This window comes from Thalia democratica, chromosome 5 (assembly GCF_965202585.1).
Source record: "Thalia democratica chromosome 5, ktThaDemo2.hap1.1, whole genome shotgun sequence".
In the NCBI taxonomy this organism is placed as follows: Eukaryota; Metazoa; Chordata; class Thaliacea; order Salpida; family Salpidae; genus Thalia; species Thalia democratica.
In genome coordinates, this window is record NC_139169.1 from 7178294 (window position 1) to 7202800 (window position 24507).

At 24.3% G+C, this 24507-nt stretch overlaps 1 protein-coding gene across 1 annotated transcript in view; it reads left to right on the plus strand.

The window, feature by feature from the left end:
- Positions 1-8549: 8549 nt before the first annotated feature.
- LOC145835480 (uncharacterized) overlaps positions 8550-24507 on the plus strand; it is a 33328-nt gene continuing 17370 nt past the window's right edge. Inside the window, exons 1-20 of the mRNA XM_082943092.1 lie at positions 8550-8618; positions 11456-11591; positions 12275-12473; positions 13946-14032; positions 15145-15387; positions 15933-16178; positions 16456-16629; positions 16988-17083; positions 17281-17337; positions 17493-17536; positions 17668-17711; positions 19404-19678; positions 19957-20206; positions 20554-20743; positions 21104-21321; positions 21959-22040; positions 22181-22243; positions 23067-23161; positions 23800-23840; positions 24378-24482. Of these exons, the coding sequence (XP_082799218.1) occupies positions 8604-8618; positions 11456-11591; positions 12275-12473; positions 13946-14032; positions 15145-15387; positions 15933-16178; positions 16456-16629; positions 16988-17083; positions 17281-17337; positions 17493-17536; positions 17668-17711; positions 19404-19678; positions 19957-20206; positions 20554-20743; positions 21104-21321; positions 21959-22040; positions 22181-22243; positions 23067-23161; positions 23800-23840; positions 24378-24482 (2660 nt within the window). The 5' untranslated portion in view covers positions 8550-8603. The remainder of the gene's footprint in view (positions 8619-11455; positions 11592-12274; positions 12474-13945; positions 14033-15144; positions 15388-15932; positions 16179-16455; positions 16630-16987; positions 17084-17280; positions 17338-17492; positions 17537-17667; positions 17712-19403; positions 19679-19956; positions 20207-20553; positions 20744-21103; positions 21322-21958; positions 22041-22180; positions 22244-23066; positions 23162-23799; positions 23841-24377; positions 24483-24507) is intronic.

Below are 24507 nucleotides of genomic sequence, written 5' to 3' on the forward strand. Positions count from 1 at the left end.
GTTGCTTTAAATGACAATGAAATAAACTATCAGTGTTTTATTTTTGTCTTTAGTTTGGTATAAATTTTTGATCTATTGACTTTTTAACTAGTTAACAGATAATAATTATGTCATAGTTGCATTGATTGAGTTTCTAATTTATAATAGGGTTGGCACAAAACCTGGAATTTGACAAATTAAGCTAAAAAACTTGGAAAAACATGGAATTGAGAAATTTTGAAAAAAAAACTTGAAAAAACCTGGAATTTTGAACAAAGATCACTAAAAAACCGGGCTTGAATTTTAAACTTTTTTAAAAAGCTAGGTAGAAAAGTTTTGTTTTGACATGAAAAATTAATCATATAGATTAAAATTTTTTGTCATCATCATTAATGTTTTCATTAAAAAACATATTTAAAGTAGTTTAACAGTATATTTTCAATGTTGTTATACGACTAACACAGTTTTTACCTTTAACCTAATTTTTAACTAAAAATAGACCTAAAAACAAGCACTTCTAAAAGCCTAAAAAAATTTTGAAAAGGTTGAAAGTTTGCCAAAAATCAGTGGCAACCCTGTTATAAGAATTTTATGAGGTTAGAATATAAAAGATATACTTATTATTAATTACTAAAAAATATACTTATTTCTATAATAAAAACATAAATGATAAAACTATTTTGTTTTCACTAACATTATATTTGCAGTTATAAAGGCCATATGGTGGGGTAAATCACTTAAAAAAACTTTTTTTAAATTTTTACTGATTTTTGAAATTTAATTTGAGATAAAAGTGATCAAAGTTAGAGAGTTCAACATATTTTCAGCTAACAGCACAAAATAAAATGTTAAAATTTTTAATAGATTATGAACAGCTTTTTGGAAATAAAAAAAAAATCCAATTTTAAAGAAATTAATGAAAAAAATCAACTATAAAACTAATTTTAGTCATATTTTTAAAAGGGAATTTTAAAAGTTTTTTGCTTTTTTAGTAAAATGTGTCCTGAGAATTTTAAGCAAGTTGTTTAAAAATAAAGGATAAGATGTATTTTTAGTATTTCTTTGAAATTCCAAGAATACCAACAATTATAAACTTCTATATTATACTTTGTATCAGAAACTTAAAAAAAAATCTCAGAAGTAAATTTATAATTTTTTGTCATGTAATACTTTTCTGATAGTTAATATTCAAAGCTTTTAAATAAGACCCAGTATTAATTTTTTGTAAAAAAAAGTGTTGGACCTCTGTGACTTTAATTGTTTTACATTTATAAGATTTTTAAATTGTTTTCACATAAAAACTTAAAAATTACTAAATATTACTAGTTTCTGTTTATTTATGAGTAGTTTGTGTCTTGTCAGTCCTGTAACTAATAATTAAGTAATATTTTAATTAATCATCGTTATTTAAATTGATAATCTGAATTTGATTCATATAAACTTCTCATAGTTGGTTAATTCTTTTGTTATTAGCTATTATAGTTTTGTTGGTTTGGTTAATGTTTAGTTTGTGTTCTTAAGGCTGAAAATATTTTTATCTGCTATCTTTTGTTAATGAGTTTATTTCTTTTTGAATTGTAGAAAAGTATGAGAGAGTATGTTATAAGTTTCAGCAAAATGATTTTGAAACTAATATTATTTTAATGTCAAACTTAAGTTTTAGTTCAGTTGGTTTGTGTTTTGTTCCAATTACAGTATAAACACAGATCCATCATTTTAACAAAAATTTATATTAACTCTTAAAATAAAAGTTCGATTTTAATCATAAGTTAGTTTTAAACAATACAGTAACTTCAATTGGCTTTGAGATATAGTCATAAAAAATTCCAATAAAAACCTATCGTGCACAATTTTTCCAACTTATGTCATCGTAATTTGTATAACTGTTTAAAAAATTTTTTTTTTTTTTAATTTATAGGTTAAGACATTTAATTTTCACAAAGATTTTGCTAAAAAACTTAAAAAATCCTGTATGAAAAAATAACAAAAATAAATAAAGTTTTAAGACCTAAAAATATTGATTTTTTTAATCAAAAATTAAGTAAAAAATATGGCAGATAGTTCTACAGTTTTATAAAGATTTTATAAAGTTTTTAAATAATTGCTTAAAAGTAGGATGAAACAGATTTTCAATGAAATATTTTTTTACCTTTTCTGTTTGCTTTTCCATGAGAAACCTAAGAATTTCATAATTTTTATTGCTTATTACTATACTAGTATTAAAGTAGTGTAATCATAAGTATCTGGTAGCCTTGTTTAAATTTGCAAAAATTAGACTAAAATTTATTTAATTACATCAAAGTCTTAAAGTTTACCTTGGAACATCTAATTGTGACATGAAAATAGTTTGTGCAAATAAACAAAGTATTTAACATAGTTTTTTATTTATACTAAAGTTATTTTTATAAAACAACATTTTGCCTTTAATCTACATATAAAATTTTTGCATATAAATATAAAATTTAATTATTAAAAGTTTCCATTTGTACATATTAATTTCAAATAAAATTTGTAAGTATATTTATGAACAAAATTTAAGTAAAATTCGTTGTATTATACATTTATCTTTAATATGACAACTCTCTTATTGAATATTTTGTATTGCAGAAACAAAATTGCCTTGCTTTTTGTAAAAAAAGCCAAAATGTCCACTTTTAGAAACTAGTCAACCAAATCAATCTTACTGCAGATGAAATTATTCTGCGAATGTTACATTGTGGAATGTACAATTAAATTTGCTCAGCTAAATGCCTCACAGCTTAAGCCCATAACAAAAACAATTAAAAATCAAAATAAGTTACTGCGCTATTCTATTAGCTTAATGCTGCTTATAAACAATTAAATTGTGGTTTAAAAAGTTTGTTACTATTAAAAATATCAAGTTTTCTTGTATTTTTATTTTAATTATTAAACTACTTTTATTGATACTTTTTGTATAGTTAACTGGCGATTTAAACAAGCATATAATGTTTTAATTGACCAAAATTCATATATGTAAGGGTTAAATATGAAAATTTAATTTTTATGGTTTTATAAGTCTTTGTTTTAAAGTTTTTGAAATATAAGAATATTGATATAAATGATCTTACTTCTAATTAAAACACTAGTTTATTAATTATGATTATAAATAATTTTCCTCAAGTTTTTTTATTATAAATAAATTTTTTTTCTTTTTAAACTGTTTCTAATAAATTTTCAATCGTTTACAGTTTATACAAAAGTTGGTTTGTTATGTAAAGTAATTTTTTATTTTATTTTTTTCAAGTTTATATAATTTAAAACTTATGTATTTTTATAATTATAACTATATGTGTAAATTTTAAAAAATCCATGCTGTAAGGTATTTGAAAAACACTAAGTAAAAATGATTATAAAATTTTCCAAACTTTTTAAAGTAAAACCAGGTATTTTTTTTGACATTTTATTCACTACATTTGAACTGAATTGCATTTTATTATTTAAGAGTAAGGGTTGCCAGGTTTCAAATTTAACAATTTAAAAATGCTTGAAATCCCATTTTAGCTATTTTGAGAATAGTTTCTCTTTTGTCTCAAAAAATAAAAACTTAATAAAAGAAATTTTGAATGTGGCCTGTGGGCTGAAATTTGTTGACCTTTGCTAAAGAATTCTTTGAAACAAAACTTAATTTTTCAAAATTTTACTAAAAATATTTTTTCATCAAGGGTTTTTAAGCTAGGGACTTTTCAGTTGATAAAGATTTAAAAAACAATCAATATTTTTACTAACAAATTAAAGCCACAATTTTTATTTTAGAGTATAAGGCTAATAATAAATATGATTATATTTGGTAAAAATCTCTGAGAGGTTATACGTTTTTGGTATATCTGTTTTTCATTATTTGCTTTTTAAAAATTTTAATATTGAACTCACTAACTTTTGCATATATTCTAAAAAATACTAATAAAAAAAATGCTATAAATTAGTAACTGGTGCTTAAGTTAAGACTTTGAAAACAGTACAAAACTATAAAAAAAAACAGCTGTTACCCTTTATTCAACCACATTTAAAAACAAACATAAATAAGAACATTTAAATTTTAATACAAAATATTATTTTAAAGACTTTAAGATATACATTTTTCTAAATAAAGAACTTGCTGTAACAGGATAAAAAATGGGCTAATTATATAGTAGGGCCAGTAAGTAGTGACCTGTGGGTTGCCGAATTTTGTTTTAATTTATCATTTTAATGTGTTTTAAACATGATTTTGTTCTCAAAATTTTTTTTCAATGCTTCAGAAATTTAGTAAAAATAGTTTGTTTCCTGCTATTTATATCCATAACAAACTGAAATATTTTTTTATTCTACTCTAATCGTTTCTTTTTAGACCTGCAACTTTTGTGGTTATAATGTAGTTTTTAATTTATGTTAACCCACACCCTAAGAAACTAATATAAGTATTGAACACCAACTCATATAAACAAAAAAGCTTCAACTTTTTAAGTTTTGTTTAAGTATAGGGTTGCCACACCTTCAGGATAACCCGGGCTAGATTGAAATTTAAAAGAACCCAGGCTGACTCAGGCCAGTTTTGATAAATTTATAAATATCAGACTAGTTTATATAACTCTAATATTTTTTACTTTTAAATACTGTTTTATTAAATTTTTATGTACTGACTTATTTCAAGTTTTCTCATCAACTCAATCTAATTTTTGCTTACTCAGACTGGATTTTTTACCTCCAAAAAAAAACCCTGAAATAATTTGAATGTTCAAATAAAAATATACAAGTTTAAATTAAATTTTGTTATAATTGCCTTATTTTTAAAATTAGGGCCACATGGGGATCCACCTTGTTTTTTAGAACTTGATCTTATTTTGTAGATTTAGCTATCAAAAATTTTATTAGTTTACAATATTCACAATAACTTGTGCATTATAAGCAATCAAAGTAGGTGAGTTCAATAGGATCCTTATAGAGGTGCAAAAAATTACAAAAACACTAAGTAAAATTATTATTTTGAAAATATATACTCCTCTTTTTTTTTAGCAAATCATCTTCTAATTTTTACTGTAATGAATTATCTACTTAAATTTTTTCAATGTTCAAACTTTTTAGTTTTGAAAAATAAAGTTTAAAAAATAACAACTATTTTTTATTTTTCTTAATTTAAAGTTTTATTTTTCAATAATAATTCGACATTCAAAGTTTCTCAAAATGTATAAGAAAAAATTCTAAAAATTGAGGCCATTAGATCAAAATATGAATGAAAAAATTTGTTTTACTATTGAACATATAACTTAATGAGAAAATAAACAATAAAAAGTTTTAAGTCCATAAGTTTGTATCAGGTTGTACCAATTAAAATATCTCTTAAGTTAAAAAATATTTTTAAATTCTATGAAAACTGACTTATAGTTTTTATTAAAAAGTTTTTAATTAAGAGCCAATGTAATTTTTGTAAAGTAGTATTTTATACCCCCGTGACCTTAATCGATTTTTTAATTTTGAAACATCCATAAGTATAAACATCAAAAGTTTAAATTAAACCCACATGTGTTTTATTTTGTTTGATTTTAATAATTTAGATTTCTAGCTTATTATGAAAATGTTTATTAAATGACTTTAAATTAAACCTTGATTTAACATTAATTTAGACATTAAGCAAAAATAATAATATTTTCATACTCTTATTACAAAAAGTTTTCTTAAAGTGTGTTTAATATTTTAACACATATATGTATTTAGTAAAATCTTTGGTTTATTTTGAAAAAATGTTTTTAATAAGTGATGGTCTTTAAACAAAAAAGTTATAATGAATTATACAATCAAGTATTTTTAATGTGTCAATTATTCTTAAAAATTTAACAGAAAAGTTAACATCCGACTAAAATTTAACATCATCAATGTAAAATCTAATTTTATTTAAAAGTTTTGTGTTCATGGAAAAACATTTTCAAACTCAGTTTCAGTTTTAACTTTAAAAACTTTAGACAATGAATGAAAAAAAAGTTTAGAAACTATTTAGAATTGACTTTTAGGTAAACTTTTTCAAACACATGGATTTAGCTTTTAATAATGAAACCCATCATAATATAAGTGTATTCAATAGCTATAGCTAGTACATAAGGTCGATTATTCTTTTTTTCAATATAAAATAAAACCAACAATTTTATTCACTTGTCATTTCTCAATAGCAAAATAAAACCAGCTGCTAACTATACTAAGCTGCTTGGTAAAATTCTCATCAAGTATGCTTTTATGGATAATAGCGACATAAGTCTTCAATCTCTTGAGGGTACCAATTTTAGGGTGTACTGACAGTTCCCACCGTGATCATTTCCCACCCAAGCACAATTCCCGCTCAATTTTTTATATTGTTAAATTTAGTCCTTTGTTTTTTAATATCTTTGAATAAATTTATGTATTATTTATTTATTTTTTACTATCACTGTCACTCTAAACCCTTGGTAAGTAAGTGGTTCAAGGATTTGACCGGTGGGAAATGATTGCAGGCTGGAAATGATCGGTTTCACTATTTTAGAATTTGAATTTGATATTATCATTACTAATCAATATTTTCAGGAATTAGTTATTTATGTCAGAATTTACTTAAGGGGATGTATCAATGCAAAATTGTAATCCTAACAAATCTGACAACTATCGAAATTAATTTTCTTGAAAATTTATCAAGAAAAATAAAGACTCACATACCAATAGTAAAGTATATACCCTTTTAAATAGTTTCAATAAAATACATACATTATTAATTACAAGCATATACTTTAGTTTTTAACAACTCTTCAAGTATGTTTTAAACAATTTCACAGAGTATGAGCTTTATTTTTAATTAAACTAACAGTATAACAAAGTGTAAATCGTTTTTAAAGTTTAATTAAATACCCAAGTTTCAATTTAATTCAAAGTTTATTGTTTTTTAGTTTTAATGTTATATTTAATTTAATAAGTTGTCTTTTGCCAAGTGTAGCAATATGTTTTTTGTGCATTTTTTATGGGAATTTTAAATAAAAGTTATTTAAGGAATATTATCACACATATATAATTTCAGTAGTTTCTTTATATTTTGAAATATCATGCAACCATATACAACATTTATTATGATAAACTGAAACAGTTGTAAATAAGCAATTTAAAAAGGTTTTATTCAAAAACAAATGCTTAAAACTTTTAAAATTAATAATGCAAAAGTGTTTATAGTTACCAAATAAAGTAAATTTGGTAAATTAAAAGTAATTAAATTTTTAATTTTTACTATGAGTGTGTTATTGTTAATTACTCATGCATATATTGTTTATTAAAAATAGTATACAACAAAAGTGATATAACATGTTATGCTATAGTAAATATATGTGTTGATTTTAATTTTTTATAAAAAGTTTTATAGAGTTAGAATTTTTAGATGTAAGTCTAAATTTTAATTGTTCTAAATATTATTTTAATTAATTATGTAGTTTTTACAATAAGAACAGTAATTTAAGTTTGTAGTAAAAATAAGATGTGATTTTATATTCAGAAATTCAAAATTTTTTTTTCAAGTGGCAATTTAAAAAGTTTTGCTAATAAAAATTGTTTATTTAAAGTTTAAATAATTTTTACTTTTTTTTTCATTTAGCTACATATTTTTTATTTTAGCAACACTTAAGTATTATTAATTTCACTTTCTAAGTTTGGAAACAAATTATCAAACCTTAGTCATGTATCAAATAAAAATTATCTATAGCTTCCAAGTTTTCTTATAATATCTAGTTTTATCTAGTCACTTTTCAACAGATAAATATTTCATTACTATGGTAACCTTGAGCCCCCAAATTTAAATTTACATCTATGCAGTAGTGTGCATACATCATTATTTAAAATATTATTGAAATCTTAAACAAGTTTGAGTTTTGGAATATTTAGATTAGAGTTTAGTTTATTAATTCATGCCACTTTTATACTGGTAATAGAATTGGTGTCTTTTTGTAACTCAATCTTTTCATAATGGTAATTTATGATATAAAAAACAATCTTATAATAATATTTTTAACATTAAATTTGTGAAATACATGTACACTGTTTTAATTAGGTTTGATGTTTAAAAAAAGTCTATTTCCATAGATAAAATATAATTTTATGTTTTACAGCTTGGTGTTTTGAAATTTTTAAAGTTTTTATTTTTGAAATTTCACTTTTGCAATAGTGCTTTAAGTTTTCTGAATATCTTAACATTTTAGAATTGTTTCATAATAACAACTTTTGATTTTTGTGATAACTTTTGATTTATTGTAAAGTATCAAAAGTTTATATCATATTAATCACTCACACTGTGTTAAGTAATTTTTTTTTTGAAAAAATTACAAGCTTTGTGCATAGAACTTTTAAAACGTTATTCAACTGTTTAGGTTGTAAAAAAAGAGTTTTTCGGTTAATACAATAAACCAACATTTTTATAATAAAGAAGTTTAATAAGTTTAATAATTCAGTACTTCTAAAATTCGTTAAGAGATACTGCTGTGTAAATAAAAAAGCTCAAATAACTTTATTTTTATGTAGAAATTAACTAGCTGAAAAAATGTTTATGAAAATTAACTTTATTTTTGTTTTGCAGAATTTATTTTAAATAGATTAAATATTACCTCAGCTATTGGCATCAAGAAACTATGGCGAACAAAAAGGTATTTTTGATCTATATTTATTTAAAAACAGTATTTTTTCAATGGATTTTGTTTTTATTTAAAATTTGTAACTTTTCAATTTAAATATATATAAGCCCATTGGGGTGCATGACAATTCAAATTCTGAATTATCTTTAATAGCGTCCTTAAGATATATTTTGTTTTAATTCTTTATTACTACTTCAACGTTTGGATCTTCAGGTAATTTTTTTTTAGATTTGAAGTTAAGAATAAAAACAACTAAAATAAATTTATAACTAAGCTAAAGTACGTCTGGTTCTACAAATTATCAATTATCCTTATTAAAAAAAAATAAAATTTATAAAAACTAAAACTATTTTAATGTTTAGTGTTTGGACCCACTGGTATTATTTTTAGTTTCAAGTAGTTTTTGAGATATGACCCCTAAAATTTTTGTATAAGAGTTTCAATTGACACATTTTTATTACCAATCAGACAGTCACTAAGCTTCACCGTTGAACGGTTCAAGCTACAGTTTGGCAATAAATAAAATACTACAACTGTGCAAAAGTTGTAAAAAATTAGGTATAATTTATTTAAAAAAAATTATAGACAAACATGTTGTGTAAATTTTAAATGCCATACATGTTTAATAAAATTATTGTACAATACTGAAAATAAATGAAGTTCAGTTATTTTAATCAACATGAGAATTTTCAATTTGAATTTATTTCTTAGTTGAATCTGTTTTCACCACATGTTTAATAATTCAGAGTTTTAATTGTCAGAACTAAACTATTTGTTCTGTGACACCCATTAGATATCAAACAACTGTATGTTGATATTTAAAAAACTTTTATAAAAGAGTACATAAACATTTTATTTGTTACTATATTACTTGGCATTAACATCTTTAATTTTAATGTGTTTTTAAGTATTTACATGGACCTATAAAAATTTAATGTTAGACTATTGGGTGAAAATTTAATATAATGTATTACATTTTATTATAGCTTACATAAAATTGAAATATGTATGTGATTAAGTTTTATAGTTGTTTATTTTATCTAAAATATTTGCAAGTAATAACTATTAATATTGGAATACAGTATCTTGAATACAATTTTAGTATGAAGAATAAATCAAAAAATATAGTTTATATCAATATGACATAACATGTAAAAAAGTTTATTTAGTATGCGCTAATAATGATAATGTTTAATAGAAATAAAAGTCTAAACTAGTTTCTTATAGATATTAGTAAAATTTATAATGAAGTCAAAAACTGACTCGTGAAAAATTTTGTTAAATTTAAAAATTTGCTTTCTATTTCAACAATGAAAAATTTGCTTTCTATTTCAACAATTATCAATCAAGTTCTTTCATGCCAACTCAAATTAGTTGCCTAAATATAATAAAATAGAAATCAATTTAGTTTGATAATCCTGTAACAAACCAGCAAAGAGAAAATTAAATTGCTTTTTTTCTATTCATAAGTTAACCATTAAAAAGGATAAGTTTTGTTGAAATTTATATTTTATCTTGAACACATTTTTTCCATTATTAACAATAATTAACAATAGTTAATTTAAACCAAAAATTAATGTTTCTTTCTATCAAATATTATTTTAGCGTTAATTTTTCAATTCAGGTGTTTATTTTATTGTGGTAGCCTTAATTTCACATATGATGGTCAGCATGACATTTTAAATTTGAATACTCTGTCAATTTAAGTTATTAAAAAAATTAAAAGTGGCCACAACTTAAAAAAGAAATAAAAATACTGTTGTTAGGTTTATTAAAAAAAAAGAAAATAAAGGTTATGAAAACAGAACTTTCAAAATAACTAAAAACTGCTGTTTTTTAAAGCTTGATTAAGCCATATTTCAAAAAAATATTTTAAGTTTGCACAAAAAAAGGTTTTTCAATTTTTGTCATGTATTTTTGAGATATGGCCACTAGAATTTTTTTTAAGGAATTTGATTGATCAGAATTCAAATTAACATAATTTGAATAGTTGTGCACCACATATAATGTTGGATTCGAAACTAAATATTTAGATTGTTATTTATTTTTGACTAGAAACATTAAAAAAAAAAGAGTTTATGCACATATTTAAGGCCATACGGCAAGAGAGGTAAAGGCATATTTTTTTACAAAAACTATCTATCTGTAATATGAAAGGTTAAAAGCTATAGGTCAGTTTTTATTGAGTAAACAATTAATTAAGTGAGAGATATATATTTTTTTATAATTTTCCAATCCAATGTACTTACCAATTTTATCATTGCCAATTTTATGGGAAAATTTAAAATTTCGATAACATATCTCTTTTTTTTAAGAACTAAAGACTTCAAATTCTTACCAAATGTTTTTTAAATGTTTTGAAATCTTTCTAGTATTATAACTTTTTAAGTAGTGTAAAATTAAACTTATGATAAAAAAACATTAACAGTTTCACAAAGTTTGAGAGTTTTACTAAATTTTGTTAACTAATTATGAAATATTATCAAAATGAATCAGGTGTTAAAACTTGACTAAGTTCAATTAAGATATCAAGGAGAATATAGGTTTTAGAGGAATTTTTATTTGTTGGAGCTGCCATAAGAAACCTATTGATCTCACTGATTTTAATTAAAAATTATTTTAAGTATTACTTAGAGTTTTATTATTATTTATTAGTTAAAAATTATCTGTTAGTTGAAAAAAAGTTTACAAAAAAAGAGCAATTTAAAAAAAAGTGGATACCCTATGGCCTTAATTTATAAATTAATATTTTAATTATTTGATTAATGAGACAGTTATTTTTATCCATTATATTTGATTGAGATCGATATAAATTTAAGGAATAAAAGTAAATATCATCTATTTTGCAGCCATTATTTTCGATGAAGATAGATAGAACGACGCTTTCGGCCCACAACCCTCTAAAAAGCTCGTCGCGACCCAAACAAAAGAAATGGGGCCTGGATGAATCAGTGACAACCGCTAATATTGAATCACTTTTTCAAGGTATAAATAAAAATAAAGTAGAAATGAAAATATATTTTGAATAATTTTATAAAATTATGAAAAAAAATTAGTTTTATGAATTAAGCATAAATTTATCCATTACCCCTGCTTATGTCTAATCATTACAAAAAACCTAAAATTAACTTAAAAGGCCTGTAGAATTATTATAAAGGACATAAAGTTTGTAGTTTTTATTAACATATTGCTTTGTTTACCAAAAGTTTTAAAGGATTTTTTCTAAAATTACCTTTTGAAGTATTTTAATTTTGCATAACTAATATAATCATTAAGGTATCTTTTTAAAAGAACTTTTACCTTATAACTTTTCTTTGCATAAATGCCACTTTGAATCCTAATTTTTACAACCATGTACTTAACGTACTTTGTACTAAGAAAAAAAAACATTTAAAAATTATTTAAAAGGTATTTTAAACTAATATACATGACTAAAAGTTTAGAATAAATATTTGATTTAGGTATAAATTTTTATAGCATAAGTTTTAGTGGTAATTTTTATTAGATTTTTTTTGAGTATACACACTTACAGCCTGAATACTTAAAATAATTGTCAAGGCCTCTGCTTTATAAAATCTATTATGTAATTAAACACGAATATTAATTGAACCACTCTGAATTACAATGTTTACAACCACGTACTTTCTTGTACTAAAAAGCCTTGGCAGATATCGAGGAGTCCAAGTCCAAAGAAAAGGTGGACGCGCCCAAAAAAATCCCCGAACCCAAAAAAATCCCCGAACCGGAGAAGAGTTTGTACGACGAGTCGGTGCCGATGAAGGCTTTGGAGGAGGAGAAGCAAGAGAAGCCAGAGAAGCAGGAGAAGCAAGAGAAGCAACCTGTTTTTAAGAAGAAGCAAGAAACAAGGTTTGTTAATCTAATAATATTTTTTATAATACTCAGGTTTGCCAAAAACCTGAAATAACCTGGAAAAACCTGAAATTTGAGAGATTTTGAAAAAATACCTGGAATTTTTAACAAAAATCAAGAAATAGGGTTTGTTAATCGAATAATATTTTTTTAAGTATTTTTTGTTTAGTTTCCGTTAAACAGGGTTTTCCAAAATCGTTTTCATCGTTGCCCACTTAGTAGAAAGTTGATTTTACATTTGTAATTTATTATTTTTTTGATAACATTTTCGATGTTTTTATAAGATAAACTTTAAGTTGTACTTGCTTAAACATTAAGTAAAACTTTTTTTTAATAAAAATTTAAAGTTTAATTTGAATTTTGTCTAAACTAAGGTGATTATTACCTAGTACAATAACTTATTGTATTGTTTCAAATTTAAAAGTATTAATTTATACTTGATTAAGAGTGTGCATCAAGTTTTCAGTTTACAACCATACCATTTACTGCTAAATACATACATTATACAGAGTGTTTTCAATCATATGTGCTCTAAATCAAAACATTTATATTGTTTTATGGTATTTAGTTGAGTGCTAAACATATAGTCATTTGTTGAATATAAATATTTCAAACTGATTTGTTACATTTACAATTGTTTCACTATTGTGTTGCAAACTCATGACTCATAATTTGCTGTAGTTTTTAAGTGCGCCTAAAGTTTCTTTTTGCACATGTTGAAAATTTATTTTAAGTTTGTCATATTGAAAGACATAACAGTTATTTTTACTTTCAAGTGAAGTGAAGTTTACAAATGAAAAAAACCTTTAATAAAGTAAAAGTTTCTGCTATCATAAAGCTATAAACTTGTTAAATATAGTTCATTATCCTTTTAAAGTAAATATATTCCATAAAAAAATTTTCTAAAAAAGTTTGATATTTTTTTGATAAATATTATTCAATAAGTAAAAGAATAACATTATTGGAAACAACATGTAGAACAATTTAGAAAAAAAGGCTCTAATACCTTATAGTGAAAAAAATGTAAATGCATAAGTTTTAATTTAATTAATTTGTATATTCTATAAAATGTAAATATATAGTAAAAATATCAATTATAATAAAAATATGACAAATATATTTAAGCAAAAAAGTATCTGGAGACTAAGATATTTTTCTAGTTGATAATAGAATAAAATAGTATATTTCACAAAACAATAAATAAATTTGATATATTTGGCAGCAATTTAGTTTTTTTATTAGTTTACAGCAAAAAAAGCATAAGAAGGAAAAGAAGTTTTTAAACTAATAAATAGTGTTAACAAAATTTAAAGTATAATTTTAAACAAATGAAAAAAAAAATATTTTGTAGCAAAATATTTTTTAGCAAAAAAAGCATTAGAAGACAGAAGTTCTTCATACTAATAAATAGTGTTAACAAAATTTAAAGTATAATTTTAAACAAATAAAAATAGAAATACTTTTTTTAGCAAAAAAAGCATAAGAAGACAAAGGAGTTCTTCTTCAAGTTCATCTTCTTCTTCAAGATCCAGGAGTCCATCCGCTTCAAGTTTGAGGTTAATAAATTATTTTAGTAAAAAAAATAGTACAAGATATCATTAAATTGCTCCTATTCGAGTTTGAGGTTAATAAATTATATAAATAATTATTTAAACAATAAATTAACATATAATAGATCAATGATTTGCTCCGCTTAAAGTTACAGGTATGTAAATTATATAAGTAATTAATACAAAAAATAAAATACAAGATATCAATTAATTGCTCCACTTCAAGTTAGAGGTTAATACATATGAAAAATTAAGTTAATAAATCATTTTAGTAATAAAAAAAGCGATACATGATATAAATAAGTCACCCAATTCATTTAATTAATGTAAGTAATTAGATGAATTAATAAAGTAAGATAAGTTGTATGAATAACTTATTTTATTTTAAAATACAGGTTTGATTTATAAAATCATCCTCTGCAATAGATTAGTATTTGTTACACAAAAGTTATTTTTATCTAAACAATTTTTAACCATAATAAAGTATATAATTAAATTAGCGCCCTTTTTTGTTGTTTCTAATTAATAGCGAAGGTGAAATTTGTAGCACTTCTAATTTCCACAGTTTTGAAGAATATGAATTTATCAAAGGAATTTGGTTTGTTTTGAATAAAAGTTATTTGTTTGAAATAACTAAATGTTTGTTTAAGCTAATTGTTTTAAAATGTTTCAAGTTAATATTTATATATATATAACATATTTTACATTATTTAAAATATTACCTTTATGCCTAAAAGCTAGTTATATTAAGCAGTTGAAATCTCTTTATTAACTATTCCAACTTTTTCAACTACAACCAGAGATGCTTTTAATTTACAAAAATAAGTTAAAATATTAACTTAATATAAATCATGGTATGAAAGTTTTCCTGAAACAATTTTATGATCGTCTAACAATGACACCACAACCATAAACCAGAAAGTAAGTTTTAAGACTCACCGAATCAGTGCCGTTTTAACTATGACGTCACATAGTCCTCAGACAGTGAAAACTTGCCACGTTCAAACAGGAGAAAGCTGCAGAGAACATGGAACTTTCAAATGAAAGTTTTCCTAGAAAATTTGCATATGTACCGTTTTAGCTATGACGTCACAAAGTCATTGAAAAATTTGAAACAGGAGAAAGAGGTCTCGCTCGAGGAAGCGAACGCCGTCGAGAAGGAGGCGATCTCGCAAGAGGAGCAAGAGCAGGAAGAGATCGAACAGCAGGAAGCGGTCGCGCTCGAGCCGGAGCAGGGGCGGGTCGAAGAAGGAGAGGAAGGGGAGGAAGGGGAAGCGGTCGAGGAGCCCGCCGAAGAAGAAGGAGAGGAAGAGCAGGAGCAGGAACAGGAGCTCAAGGAGGAGCAGAACTCCGGTGAAGAGGTGAAATAAAAATTTTGTGTAAATAAGAAGTTCTAGATTTTTATAAGATAAGTTAACTATAAGAATTAAATTACTCCTAAAGGTGAAATAGTTAACAAATTTAGTAAGGAAGTTATTACCTTTTTTATATTATATTTTTTTTATATTTAATTTAAAATGCAGGTTTGATATAGAATATCATCTTTGTTATAAACTAATATTAATAGGTTTTTTATTCAAGTAGTTTTTATTCATAATTAATTTAAAAAGTAAATTAGCGCCCTTTTTTTTGTTTATAATTAATAGCGAAGGTGAAATTCGAAGCAGTTCTAATTTCTACAGTTTGGAAGAATATGAATTTAGAAAAGGGAAATTTAGATTTAATAAAATTATTAATTTTTGTACTTTTATGAGTTATTTAATATGCCTCGCAGTTCTACTAGCTTTGTTTTACTAGAAATATTCAAACAAATATTTTCCAAAATCTCTCAATCAGTCTGTCAAGTCTAAAAGTAGTACATATCTTTAATCAAATGGTATGGTATAAATTAACATTGTAAATTCAGGACGGTAAGAAAGCGGTCCAGGTCGATCAACAACGGCAGAATCTACAGGAAAAAGTCCCGGGAACGAAACAGATCCGTCACCCCTCAGAAGAGAAAAAGGTCAGTCACTCCTCAAAAATCAAGGAGAAAGAGATCCAGGTCCCCCAGAAGGTCGAGGACACCTCAGAGGAAGAGGAACAGATCAAGGACTCCGAAGAAGAAGAGGTCGGTGACCCCCAAGAGGAAAAGATCAAAGACGCCGAAGAGGTGAAATTAAGTAGTTAAAAGCGTATACGGGGTCCGATATTAAAAAAAATATTAAAGGTAGTTAACTGACTGTAAAATGAAACTGGAAGCTTATTAATATATAGAAAAAGACTAATTTACTTAAGTGATTTACCCATTTTGGTAAAACTTTCAATTTTTTTTCTTCACCCTAGTATTCAGGAAACACGTGTAGCATTAGTAGGTTTTTTGAAGCTTAACAATTTATAGCACGAAAGTTTTAGTATAAAAAAAAAATAGTACAATATTTAATTCACAGAAAACGATCGGCTTCTCCTCCAAAGAAGAAAGATCGCAAGAGGAGCCGATCCAGGAGTAGAAGGAAGGAGAAGAAGAGAGAAAAGACTCCAAAGAGACATTCTCCTAAGAGAAAGAAGAAGGAAACTACCGAGACTCCGAGGAAGAGAAGAAACTCTTCCGTTGCCAGCGAAAAGTGATTAATTTAGATTTTTATTTTTGAAGTTATTTGTTTTTTATTTAGTTTAAATCTCTTATTCCTAGTTTAGAATTAATTTAGAATTTTCTTTTTTTTTAATTAACTTGTAATTAACTTAGATTTATTTTTGAAGTTTTTTGTTTTGTTAGCTGTTGACAAGTTAATTTTTTTCATATATACAAGTTTAGTAAAGTATTTTTCACGAAAAAGTATTTAAATATACTAAACAAGCATACTTTAAATACAATATACTCCTAATAAAATTAAAACTATCAAATAGTTGGTATTTTTGGTCAACAAGGGCTTGTTTACTTAAGTTTTAAATATATTTAAAAATATTATGACGTCACAACAGAAAATCTGAAGATCTCGTCGAAGATCTTCTCAACACAAAAAGCGTGCAAGAAGAAAGGAAAATTTCAAGACAATCTGAAAAACATGAAAAGAAAAGGTGAGATTAATTAAAGTTTTAATTTTATTTTAACTTTATTAGGTTCGCTTAAGTTTAATGTAATTTAAGTTTGTCGCTCTTTTTACATTGATAATATGTTCTACTGAAAATGAAATTGAAATGTATTAAATGTTTTGTTATTTTTTTGTTTGCAATATTACCTGAGGCAAACTTGAAAGTTTTTTTTTTTAATTCAGGTCTCGTCGTAGTAGAAGTGTTTCAAAGAAAAAAGATCATAAAAAGTCTAAAAAAGAGTAAGTTAAAGTAAAATACTTCATTAAAATAAACATATATCTGGGAAATTATATACATTCAATATGAAGTACTTTCAAATGGTATATTTTATAAAATGTTTACAATTAATTTTATTTTATAAAATATTCACAATTAATTTTAATAATTATTTCAGCCATTCGAAATCGAGAAGGTCGAAATCTCCAGACGACAAAAAAGGTAATTATATTATTGAAGTAAAAATGATAGCTTAACTTAGTTTTCTTATTAAACATATGTACTTTTGTATTATATTGTAAATTAAAAAAAATTGGTCACAGACTTTTATTAATTTATTTTTAACTTTCTAGAGCGCCATAGAAAAAGAAGCAGGGACTCAAGACCAAAAGAAAAGGTAAAATTTTATTGTAAAAGTTGTTTTGATTAATATTAATATCTATATACTAAATAGTTTAAATAAAAGGTTGCAAATATATTAATTTTGCTACAATTACTTTTCATAATGTTATTTTTATAGAGTCAAATATATGTTGTGAATTGTTTATTTTCTTTCTGTACTAATTATAGCATATATGTTCATTTCTAGCTTTTATTAAAAAAAAGTGTCACTTATTGTTTTGTTTGAAACATTGTTTTTCAGCCGATTAAGAAAAATTTACTTGCTTTTTTAAAAATTTTTTGATTATCACTATAAACTATTTTTTGTTTTATCCAAAAGCTAAAAATTGTCATTAGTTTTATAAGTTAGTTTTTTCTTACAGTTTGTTGATCCAAGTTTCTAATTTTAAGAATTAGAATAAACGAAGTACTTTAAGCAGGATTTAAACTTGAGTTTCAATTATAAACAAGCTTTTATTTAATTTAGGCATACATGTGGACATAGATATTTAATTACTCTTTAATAGCACTATTTAGTATTACTTTGAGCATTTTTTGTTTAATTTTTTTTTATTGTTTATAAAGTAGTTTGCAATTGACCCTTTTAATTGATTGTATTAGTAAATAAAATGATACGCATATATGTTCTGTCTGATAAAAAGTAAGCCTTTAATTGCTAAAAACAAACTCCTCCAACTGAAAAAAAGTTCAAGTAATTCTTATCAATTTTATTGATTTTCAAAAACATTTTATTATTCTTTCATAGTTTCTATTAACATTATGAGAAAAATAATAAAATATTACTTTTTTTATCTACTTCTCTAATATTGGTAACTAGTGTCATTTAATCACTTTAAAGTACTTCAATTAAGGAAAAACAGTTCTTTTGTTTTTAAACTTTAAAAGATGTTTAAGTTTTATAGTTTTTTTTATTAAGTTTTCCTTTTGTTTTGCCTTACTGTAATTCTAGCTTTCAAGCTAGTATTACCATTATAAATTTTAGGAAGATTTACGCAAAGTGATAGAAAAAGTTCATTTATCTCCACAAGTAGAAAATTCAGTTTCAGTTTCAAGAAGGTTATCTCCAGTAGAAGAAAGTTCTGATTTAGTTTTAGAAAGTATTTCTTCGAAATTAAAGTGTTCAGAATATGTGTCAAAAATTCTATCTCCAGAAACAAAAAGTTCAGATTATGTTTCAATTAGTTGTCAGGTTATTTGGTTATAAAGTCATTTGAGTTATTTGTTTTTTGTTTAGTAAGTCTAGAATGATTTAGAAATTTTAATTCTAATTATTTTTTAAAATAAGTTGAAGAAAGTAAAATTGTTGTATTGGAAAGTTGTTTTTTTTTAATTTTAGATTTAAGAGGTTATTAAAGAAAAAGTTTTCTTAGAAATTTTATACTTGACTACTGATGTATTCATTTTACTAAGATGATAAAAAAAAATCGTTCTAGGGTATAGTCCAATGTTTTTGCTTTCTAAGTCTTTGCTAGGTAAGTAACATAATTTTTGTTTTAAGTTTAAACTAACAAATTATCTCGTATGATTAAATAGTGAAACGTAGGTGTTTAATAGCGAGATTTATTTTTAATTAAATTTTAAAGTTGGTTTTTATGAAAATGATTTTGGTAAACCCTGTTTAAAACTCAGTTTTATAAACTAAGTTAACAAAGTAAAATAACAAAATATTTATTTTTAATTTAAACAGAGAACGCGCCAAGTATCCACTGGTAACCTGGAACTCTACGACAACCTTGACGACGAGCTCGATTACCATGACGACATGACCCCTCCCCAAAACCGCCCCCCACAGGACCCCGAACAGTTCAGCAACTTGCTGGATCTGTCAGTCACCCAGAAAATTAAAACCCCTTCCCCGGAAAAACCCAAGGCCCCGTTCGTGGAACTCCCGCAAAAAACACCGGAAAAATCCCCTCAAGTGAAGAGTACTGCCCAAGTGGCCAAAGTCGTTTCCACTATCAAGTTTGAAATTTTTAAATTATTAATTTATACATCAATGAATCTAATAATTTATTAAAACAGAAAATTGTTGGTGTTAAAAAACTTGTATATGAGTTTTAAATAAATTTGTGAGATCATTTTGCTTACTAAATATATCCTTATAAATTTTGACAGTTTTATTAAAAACAAATGAATTAGTTTTTAAGTAAAATAAAGCATAAATTAATTTTGAAACAAATCAGTGTGATAAACATAGAAATAAGTTTTATAATATTGATTAAGGTATTTTAAAATTTTAGAGTGCAACCTCCAGTAGCAACTGTGGTCTCATCCGAAAAACTCACCCCAAAAGTACTAGAAAATCCCCCAAACAACGAAATAAAAATTCCCCTAAAAGAGGAACAGATAATTGAAGATACCGAGGGGGTGAGGAAAAAGTACGGGTTCGTCGTAAAGAAGAAGAAAAAAGAGGAACCCCAGAAACCGGAGGAACCCCAGAAACCGGAAAGTCCCCAAGTTGAAACTCCTCCGGAAGACCCAAGTCCTGTGGTTAGTAAAATAGATTTTTATTGATGTTCTAAGGTAAAATAACATTTTCTTTTGTTTTTTATACTTCTATGGAGATTCTCATTGTTAGTGAATTAGAATTTACCTGGTAAAATTAATTACCGAAATCTAAAAAACTTATTGAGTTAAGATTATTATATAAGAAATTCTGTTAAGATATAAAAATAGTGTTAAGTAAACGGTTTATATAACAAATGATATCAAAAACTAATAATATATTTATTATTTAATTAATTTATATTAAGTTCAAACTAACTTATGTATCCAGTAATATTTGTGTTAAAAAATAAAAGAAATTTTATAAAAAAAACTAATTGAAATATTTTCAGAATCCGGACCTGAGTCCGGAAAGACCCGCGATAGACGATTCATCATCTTCGTGCCCATCGGAAGGCGGGTCCGAAATTGAAATTACCGTCCCCATCGACCACAAGAACGTTGCTAAGCAACCGGATAACGGGGAAGTAAATACACCCATGAAACCCATCGTGATACCCAAGGAACAGTACTCCAGTATCGGTTGGTTTCCGATTTATTTAAATTAAAAATTAAGCTTAAAAGATAGATTGTTTTTATTTTGCGTGGTTTTGTAAATAATTTTAGAAATATAATCAAATGTTAAAAATTAAAACTTTTAAAACCACAAACATACAAAACTACTTTATTGTGAAATATTTATGCTACTTACTATTTACATGTGTTATTATTCAGTAAGCTTATATAATTTTACGAAAATAAATTTAATCGCATACCTACTTAAACACTATAATATTTATTAGAAAAAGTTCGTAGAGAAGAAAGTAGACGATCAATCAATAATTAGTTATATTATATTATAATAAAACATATTTAATTAAATATTTTATTTAATTTTTTTAGGTAAAGTACGTAAGAAGAAGGTAGATGAGCAGTCAATCAGCGAAATAGTTTCATCAGTTGACAACGAACTCCGGTTGAAAAACAACAATGAGGGCCCCAGATTAAACAAAGATGACCCCATGAACAAGGACCCCAGATTGAACAGGGTTGTAGACCCAAGGTTGAACAATAAATCGACAATGAGGAAAGACGAACTAAATAAACTGAATATCATGAAAGTTTGTTATTTTCTATATTTTGTAGATAATCTTTTTGCTTTTTTTTGTATTCGAAATATGAAAAACTTTTCAAGTTTGCTGTTTATAGTAATCATGTTTTTTAATGATTTAAATGTAAATTGTTAATTAGTTTTGTCTTTTGTCTTACTATGATAACGATTTGAATTTTCATTTGATCAAGTAGTGTTAATTAGAAAAATACTATATTTTCTGATTAAATTTTTATTTATTTTTGTATCAGTCTTTCTAAGTTCATTGGAATGTTTTACAAAGTTGAGAAATAGTAAATAAATAAATAAATTTTACTGTATTAATTAATTTGCTGATTTAAAACTTTAAGATTCTTTAAATACTTTAAAGTGTTTGTCTTATTTAATGATTTTTTTTTGAAACTAGTCAAGTTTGATAATGCTTACATAGGAATATTTGAGAGTAACAACTTTAAATAAACAACTTTAAAAGAATTTCTATAAAGTTTAAACTTTGTTCATCATTTTTAAACAATTTTTAATAAATATAATTTCTTTATTCTTCTAACTAATCACAGCCAACAAAAAAGTTGGTGTTCTAAAGTTTAAATAAACAAAAACATTTATACCATACATATGAATATGATTTAAATTAATTTGCTTAACAGCCAACTTCTACTGACAATAAATCATTTGATGAACAAAAGAAATTGAAAAAGAAATATAACGATTCCGACAAACATATTAAAGGTATTTAATATTTTAAACTATTTTAAGACACTTTATCAATCATTCAACTAAGTTGTAAATAAAAGATATTATTTTTAATATTAAGTATATAATTCTAGTAGAATTATAGATTGTTTTAATTTTATTTTGTAATTTTGCAGACAAAAAATCGGCAAGTTCAAAGGGCAAAGACGCCAAAACAAAAGAAGAAAAATCTGAAGAAGGTAATAAAATAATAAAAAGTAGTACAAACGTTTTAAAAACCAGTAAAATGAATATTGACGTACTATCTTAAGATAAATAGACGGGATGATACTCTCTAATAAATGTTTTCAAGTTTTAAATCTTTTTGTTTTAACTGTAAGGTTAAGCATGTTTGTCTAAATTTCTAAAATTCATGTGAAAACATTAGCAAATATATATTAAAACTGTTTTATTATTTTTTAACAGTAATTTTTTTCTTAAATATTCATTTGAATTACTGGTAACTTTTTTGTACAAATGTTCAAATATTACTATAAAAATTTTTCTATCATATATTTTTCTACAATTTTTAAATTATTACAGTAAAATTACTAACAAAATTTTTTAGTACCAATGTAATAATGTTCCTGCTAAGAAACACACAACAATTTTTTAATTTTAAAATTGTTAAAAAACCTTTTTTTCTACAAGTTTTTAAATGTTTTCTAAAATTGCTAACAAATCACTTTTGTATTCAAACTTTTACTTAATAATGTTCCAGTAAAACCAAAAAAACATGTTTTGTTATTATATTAAATGTTCCTCTGAAAATACTAACCAAGAACATTTGTACACAAAAGTCTACTCTAGTTAATAATGTTCCACTAAAAACACTACTGTGTATGTATTTTTGTACGAATGTTATAAAATTCCTCCGAAAATACTAACCAAGTACTTTTGTACAAAATGTTTAGTTAATAATATTTCAGTAAAAGCATATTTATTTTATTGTTTAGTTAAAAGTTCCTCTGAAAATACTAACAAAGTACTTTTGTACAAAATGTTTAGTTAATAATGTTCCAGTGAGGCGATCAACCAGAATTAAATCGAAAAAACCGAAAAGAAAATTACCCGATTACGAAACTATCAGCTCAATGCTGGACAGTATGAATAACCAGGTATAAATATATTTAAAAGCTGTTATTATTTTACCTCTATACTATAAATAATTTATTCCTAAAATATTATTTTATGTATAATCCATTTGTTTAAGTGTTAATCATATTATGAAAATATTATTTCAATGTTGGACTACTTGAATTATTAAGATGTAAATGTGGTAATAATCTCAATATTATAAATTAGTAATATTTTTCTTGAGATACTTAAATATTAAAAATTATAAATGTTCATTGAGCTAATTATCTACAATGTAAATTAAAGTTCTTTATGTATTTTTATAATGTCTTATTACTTATAAAATATTTAAGTATTCTTATATAATTTTGTTATCAAGTATTTTTTTATGCCATTATAAAGTGTTTGAATATGTAGTTATAAACTTATCTTTTGTTAATTTTTTGTATTACCAAACATTTTATTCTTTTTTCATATAAAACTTGTCGATAACAAGTTTTTATAAAATTTGTTCGATTTAATTCATTATATATTTTTAACATGCACTATTTAAATAAATTTATGCAAATTGTATATTTTGTTTGCGACCGGTTTCGGTTGCAAGAGATAATATGCACTATTTAAAAGATATTTACAACAGCCTTTTAATTAATTAATTTATTTTTATTAATAAATGCAGAAGAATGATTCAAACGAAACAAGCGAAGTAGAAACAAATGAGTTAGTTATAATTTTTTTAAAATTTTTTTATTAAAAAGTATATTAGTCAATTGTTTGAAGTTTTAAAATTTTTGTGCATATAAGATAACCAGTATTTCAAATTTGATAGTTTTGTAAGACACTACTAAAGCTGAAACTGTTTAATTTTAGTTTTATTAAATTGCAATTGAAAAGTATGAACAGAAAAAATTAAGTAAAACTTTTATTTATTTAATATTTTATTTCTAAAAATAAATTGTTTTATAATGTTTTTTTGTTTTAAAATACTGTTTTTATTCATACAAGCCTAATTTAAAACTTGATATTTTAGTAGTTGTGAAAAAATGCAGATTAAAAGTCACACGATTTATAATTCCTTTTAAAACAATAAAAACTTATAATTTAATTCAACAAATTTTACAGTGACACAGCATCAATACAAGAAAATATTTGAAATTTAATATTTGTTTTAAAGTTTTTTAAAATAATGTGTTTAATATACTGATTGTTTAAAATAGCTGATTAATAGTTTGTTTTTAGTTTATAAAATATTCGTAGCGACACAACTCCGGACGATACGAAAGAAAACGAAGAAAATTCCCCGCTAGAGAAACCACCTCAAGATTTTGAATATATTGAGGAGAATGTTCATGTTGGAAAAGCGTAAGTAATTATTTATATCTAATTT